The 6,394-nt window shown below is 53.9% G+C and overlaps 1 protein-coding gene across 1 annotated transcript in view; it reads left to right on the top strand.

Annotated features, from left to right (window-relative positions):
- The window catches only part of ZSWIM9 (zinc finger SWIM-type containing 9), a 19,941-nt gene that overhangs the window by 11,004 nt on the left and 2,543 nt on the right, over nt 1–6,394 (top strand). The window contains 1 exon segment of the mRNA XM_077747176.1: nt 6,238–6,389. Coding sequence (XP_077603302.1) covers nt 6,238–6,389 — 152 coding nt within the window.

Here is a 6,394-nt window from a genome sequence, read left to right as displayed (position 1 = left end):
CGCCAATTCCTTTGCAAGATGCTGCTGTTAGTCTTTTCGCATTTTCCAGTTGCTGGTTCAGGAATCACGGGGTTTGGGGTTCGGGCTTTATTTTGCGGGGAGTGGGGAAGCGATCGCCTTGTCCCTCTGTTTTCCGGCTTCCTGAGTTTGGCTCCTGTCGTTTCCTTTTCTATCGCTCCTGTCTTTTCTTTTTTTTCAAAAAAAACCAAAAAACCTTTTCTATAGAAACCTCTACTTGGGGTTCAGGGAAGACAGAGGAGTCAGGCCCACATGCCACCTTTACGTGAAAGTTTCACCCGGTTCTTTTCCGTGAGGAGATAAAGCTGAAAGCGTTCTGAATCATTAATATGTTAAGATAGTAAACAGCCTGGGGGCCTCAGTTGTTAAGCGTCCGACTTGGGCTCAGATCATGATCTCACAGTTTGTGAGTTTGAGTCCCACATTGGGTGAGCCTGAGCCCCGCTTCTCTCTCTCTCTCTCTCTCTCTCTCTCTCTCCCCCTCCTGGGATTCTCCCTCTTTCTTTTTCTCTCTCTGCTCCTCTAGGATTCTTCCTCTCTTTCTCTTTGTCTCTGTCTCTCTCTGTCTCTCTCTCTCTCAAAAAAAAAGGTAATAAACAGTTCTTTATCTGGTCCCAGCACAGGCTAAGCAACAGTCAGGTATTATTCTCTCTGCCTCCCAGCAGGCTCCTGTAGAAGGGACTACTTTTGTAGTTTGTTTTTGTTTTGTTTTGTTTGTTTGTTTGGAGGGATCCCTTTGCAAAGCCAAAAGCCTAGGACCCCCTGAGTGGCTGTGGCCTTCTTGGTCTGGGGAGGAGATCAGGCAAGAGTAGTGTACCCAAAAGCCCCTGGCACGGTTTGTGGGCAGGACTGAGTAGCCGCTTCATCCGGGGAGGGGTTAAGACCTTTTATAATGTGCCCCCAAGGCAGTGATGATGGACTGAGATGTTCTGTTCTGTCACGTCCCCATTAACTCATTTGTGGCAGGCTCTAGGCTTTCTGGGCGGAGAGGGACCTTACACAGAAATGTCGTGTCTTCTCTCTCAGTACGTAACCGGCTGCTTTGTGCACGGAAGGGAGAGAAAGAAGATACGAGGCCGCTCTTGCTTGTTTTCACATAAAGAAGTTCTAGAAGACACCAGGGAGGTGGCATGGGCAGGGGAATAGCCAATGGGATGGAGAGCCTGGGAAAGCGTGGGAGGGAAGCTGTGGCTGCGCAGTTTTATATGACTAGGTGTTTGGACCCTGTGGACTTTTTTTTTCTTTTTAAACTTTTTAATTTAATTTTATTTTTAGAGAGTGCGCCTGTGAGAAGGGCAGAGGGAGAGAGAGAGAGAGAGAATCCCTTGCTCCAGACGGAGCCTGACGCGGGACTCGATCCCATGACCCTGGGATCACGACCTGAGCCCAAGTCAAAAGTCGGCCACTCAGCTGACTGAGCCCCTCAGGCGCCCCTCACCTCTTCTTACTCCTGAGATGTCCCCCTCAGCGCCTGAACTGGCACTTGGCATGTCAGATTTGTCCTGTAAACATCTGGTGGGGAGGCTCACTCTCTGAGGTATCCCCCACCTTCGGCAAATGCCACCCCCCCCTGCAGCGACCCTCACCCGTCTCCCTCTGCTCCTTGCTTTTCTCCCCCCAGCCATTCTCAGGGATCTGAACTCGGATCCCCAGCCCCGCTACCTGTTAGCTCCATGGCCCTGGGCGAGTCACTCCTCCAGTGTAGCTGGGGACCCCCAGGCCACCCTCCGTTGCAACGAGGACTCCCAGAGCTCGGCAAAGCCACTACACTCCCGGCTACGGCTTATTACAGTGAAAAGGACACATTGAAATCAGCAAAGGGAAAAGGCGGGTAGGGTGGAGGCGGGAAGAGACCAGGCGTGAGTTTCCAGCTCTGGCGGCTACGGTGTGTTACAGGCTTGGAGTACGGCCAACCAAGGAGGCCCACCCGAGCCTCCGTGTCCAGGGATTTTGCTGGGGTTTGGCTGCATAGACGCCTGACCGACTGCACGAGAGGCCGGCCTTGGTCTCCGGCCCCCCTGGAGGTCAGGCTGGGACCGTGCGGCTCAAGGCCCCCACCATAAATCATTCCCTTCTTCACAAAGATGATCTAGAAGTGGCCCAAGGCGCCCAGACACCCTTACCCAGGCACTCTATCTCCCAGCAGCTGGGCAAGAGCCCGGCCCTTGGAATATGCCTCCCCGACGGGTTGAGTCAATCCTTGACTGCCTCGGTTTCCATATCTTCAACAGAAGGAAAATGATGGTCCCCCCTCAGCAATGGCCCTCGCTCGCTCAGAAGTCCTCCCACCAACCTCAGTCCCGTCACGCTGCCTCTTTAGCACGCGGTCCGTGCGCACAGAACAACAGAAACGGGTGACACTCAGGACGCACTGATTGGGGGCCAGCCGCTGCTCTCCATGCTTTGTGCAAACGAGCCCATGTGATTAGGCAGGTGTGAGCGGCGGAGGCACAGAGACGTTCAGACACTTTGCCTAAGCCACACAGCAGCGTGTAAGCTCACAAAGCTGGTGAGAGGAAGCACCCCAGCCTGGCTCCAGGATCCGGAAAGCTTAGCCGCCCTGGGTTTATTTTCAGCCGAAAGTACCAATGGATGTGTTATGGCTCTCGGGACCTCAGCCAGTCCTATGGGGCCGGACCCAGGCCTGCTCCCTCCCTTCTCTCTCCTCAAGGTCAGGCACAGTCCGGGCCCTGCAATAGACTCTCAGTCAATGCCGTTTGATGAACAAACGGGTGTGCAGGAAAAGCCTCCGTACCCCCTTTAGAAAGAAAACCTGAGAAGAGACATCTAAGTTAGTCCTTAAAGAATGGGAGTCAAGTTCAAACTTGTCAAGTGCCTGCCTGCTCTGGGAAAGTCCAATACATTTTGCTTTATTTACTTTTCTGTTACTCCTGACTCCCAAGGAGAAATAGACAAGAACTCGAAGCTCTAGAAACACGTCACCGTTTTTCACCCATTACACTGAGGACAGCTTTTGTCTTTGTGTTAGTTTCTACACTAATGCTGTCTTGACAGAAGTTTCTTTCCGTTTCTTTTTTAAGTTTATTTTATTTATTTTGAGAAAGTGTGAGTGAGTGCAGGGGAGGGGCAGAGAGAGAGGGAGAGAGAGAATCCCAAGCGGGCTCTGGGCTGTCAATGCACAGCCCGACACGGGGCTTCAACTCATGAACCTATGAGATCATGACCTGAGCCAAAATCAAGAGTTGGATGCTTAACTGACCGAGTCACCCGGGTGTCCCTGACACAACTTTCTATGGTGGTGCAAATGTCCTGTGGCATTTAGGAGAGCGGCTCCAAGCCTCGTGTGGCTAGTCAGCACTTGAAATATGTCTAGTGTGACTGATGAACTGAGGGGTTTTTTTTTAATGTTTTTTATTTATTTGTGTGTATGAGAGAGAGCATGAGCACGGGAGAGGCAGAGAGAGAGGGAGATACAGAATCTGAAGCAGGCTCCAAGCTCTGAGCTAGCTGTCAGCACAGAGCCCGACGCAGGGCTCGAACCCACAAACCGTGAGATCATGACCTGAGCCGAAGACAGACGCTTAACCAACTGAGCCACCCGAGCGCCCCTGATGAACTGAGTTTTTATAGGCTGTCAAACATTAATGCATTTCAATGTAAATAGCCACAGGTGGTTATGGCTACTAGGTTGGACAGAGAGAAGTTCTAGATTGAAACATTTGCTGAGATCAGTGTCAAGGGACAGTGTAAAAATTCCCAATAGTTTGAGAAAAATCGCAGTGGGATAGTAACTAATCCAGCTGTAAAGTTACTAGGGCTGGGAAAGCAAAGCATTTTGTTCTTTTGGGGACTCTACCAAACCTTTTTTTTTTTTTTTCAATTAGAGACTGTTTTTTTCTTTCCCCTCGAAAGCTGAGAACAATGCGGTGCTTTTTAACCATCTTGTAGGCTGAGGTTGGATGATGGCAGAATGGTTTGTGGAGAGATCTGTGCTTAGATTATCCAGATCCTGGCTCTGCCGCTGTGGGTTGGCGCCGACAAGGACCTACAGACGGAGACTGACCATCACCTCTCTGCCCCAGTCAGTGGCTTTTGTGCAATGATGATGCCAGAGTGGGTGAGGCCGAGGAGGACGAGAGGGACCAGAAGCTGAGATCCAAGGGTCTGATCGCCCAGCCTACGTGGTGTGAACTCGGGGCGGGGGGCGGGGGTGACTTATAGCGGGATTGGGGAGTCCTGGGAAAGGAAAAGCTTTCAAGCAGGGGAGGCGTGATCTGATCGGAAGTTTTGAAATTGAAACAGAGACGGGGCAGGTCGGGGGGGAGGGTTGTCAGTGAGAATCATGTATGGCTTTGGGCTGCCCATCTCCGGAGGGCACCGGAGACGCCCAAGGGGCCATGTTCCCGCAGAGGCGATTCAGGAGATGGACCTGGAGCCTGGAGATACAGCACTGGGAGTTATCAGCTGAGAGATGATACAGCCCCTGTGAGCAGACGAGATCACCTTGTCAGAGCCCAGACAGGACAGAGGAGAGGAGAGGACTGGACAGCGGCTCAGCAACATTTAGAAGTGGGGAGGGGAGGGGGGAGTGAGAGAGGGATGAGGCAAGCAGAGCAAAGGACACAGACCAGGAGATGCCTGGGACGAAGGAAGACAGCCAGGAGGTTTCGGGGTGACAGAAGCCAGGAGCGATTCGTGTTCCAGAGAGGGGGCAGGGTCCCTGTCCTCTGAGAGCTGCTGCGAGTCAAGTAACACAGAAGTAATTGCGGGATTCGACCCGCGTCAAGCTTTGGACGCAAATGATCTCATTTTGGCGTCTCCACCACCCATTCTGTAGACGCTGGCCCAGCTTGGCAGCCAAGGAAGGTGAGCCTCGGCCCAGGGTCCCACAGCTAGTGAGAGACAAAGCCGGGATTCAAAACCAGACTCTTCCCTGACCTCCGAGATGCGGCTGGGGGATATGGCTACGCGCTTAGACATTCGTCCCCTCGGGAGGGAGCGAGCGAGCGGTCGCGGTGGATGCCATTCAAACTATCAGGAATGCAGAACACAACATCCCTCACCTTGTGGGGCTTACGTGTTCGGAAGGGCGAACAGGCCACAAGCAAACGCGCGAGGAGAGATGTGACGTGCTTTGGGCGTTTAAGTGCCGTGGCGAACGGTGGCTAGAGAGAGCCGGGGGATTGGCCGAGAAGGGATGGACCTTTATGAGGACCCGGTGGTTGAGCAGGGGCGATCACTGTAGTAACTGTGAACACTTTGAGAGCACTTCCTGTTTCTTTTTTTTTTTTAAACTTGTTCACTATTCTTTTTTTTTAATGTTTTATTTATTTCTAGGAGAGAGAGAGAGAGAGAGAGAGAGAGAGAGAGAGAGAGCGTGAGCAGGGGAGGGTCAGAGAGAGAGGGAGACACAGACTGAAACAGGCTCCAGGCTCTGAGCTGGCAGTCAGCACAGAGCCCGACGCGGGGCTCGAACCCACGAACCGCGAGATCATGACCTGAGCGAAAGTCGGACGCTTAACCGACTAAGCCACCCAGGCGCCCCAAGCACTTCCTGTTTCTTGATCGCGTGCTGCCCAATGTGAATATCATCTGTGCCAGGCGGCGTTCGTGGCATCCTTCCGGTCACAGAGTATCTGTCTGCTTCTACAAAGGAGACGTTGGTCAGGGAAGTTGCCAGAAGCCACACACAGCCAGGGGGCTCTAGACCCGATGCTGGACCTGAATCTCCGAGCACGAAGGGATGAATTTTCAGGTCCCAGAAGGGGACACTGGGGGAACAACGGGGTTAAGGAGGAAACTGAGGCTCGAAGAGGTTAAGCCACGAGGTTAGGAAGTGGTGGGGTGGGGACTCAAACCTAGGCAGTCGTGCNCTAAGAATATGCATTTCCCTCAGGGTCCCAGCAGGCGCCGCTGCTGCCCCAAATCCTATGCTTTGAGAACCTTTGTGCTAGCCTGCCTCTCAGCGCATGAAGGAATGCACACCCAGTCCCCAGTAGGTACACTGAGGCTCAGAGAGGCTGTCCAGTGTGCAGAAATCACACAGCTGTTAGATGGCGGCGCCGGATCTTAACCCCGGGCGGTCGGCCTCCAGAGGTCGCGTTTTCTAGCCATTCCCCCGCACTGCCTCCTGCCGGCCGGAAGGATAAATGCCCGCACGCGGGAACGGACGAACGCCCATTTCCCCGAGGTCCGGGAGCCGCCGGGCGACCCCGGCGTCCCCTGACCTCTTCTCCGACCTTCCCGCCCCGCCCGCAGGTGAAGCTGGTGTTCGTGGAGGACCAGGCGGTGGTGGAGACCGTGTTCTTCCTGACGTCGCGCACCCGGGCGCTGCTGCGGCGCTTCCCGCGGATGCTCCTGGTGGACCGGCTGCCGGGGCTGCAGGGCGCGCTGGACCTGCTGGCCGTGCTGTGCG

This window comes from Crocuta crocuta, unplaced genomic scaffold (assembly GCF_008692635.1).
Source record: "Crocuta crocuta isolate KB4526 unplaced genomic scaffold, BGI_CrCroc_1.0 scaffold334, whole genome shotgun sequence".
NCBI lineage: Eukaryota > Metazoa > Chordata > Mammalia > Carnivora > Hyaenidae > Crocuta > Crocuta crocuta.
This window is presented reverse-complemented; position numbering and strand designations above follow the sequence as displayed.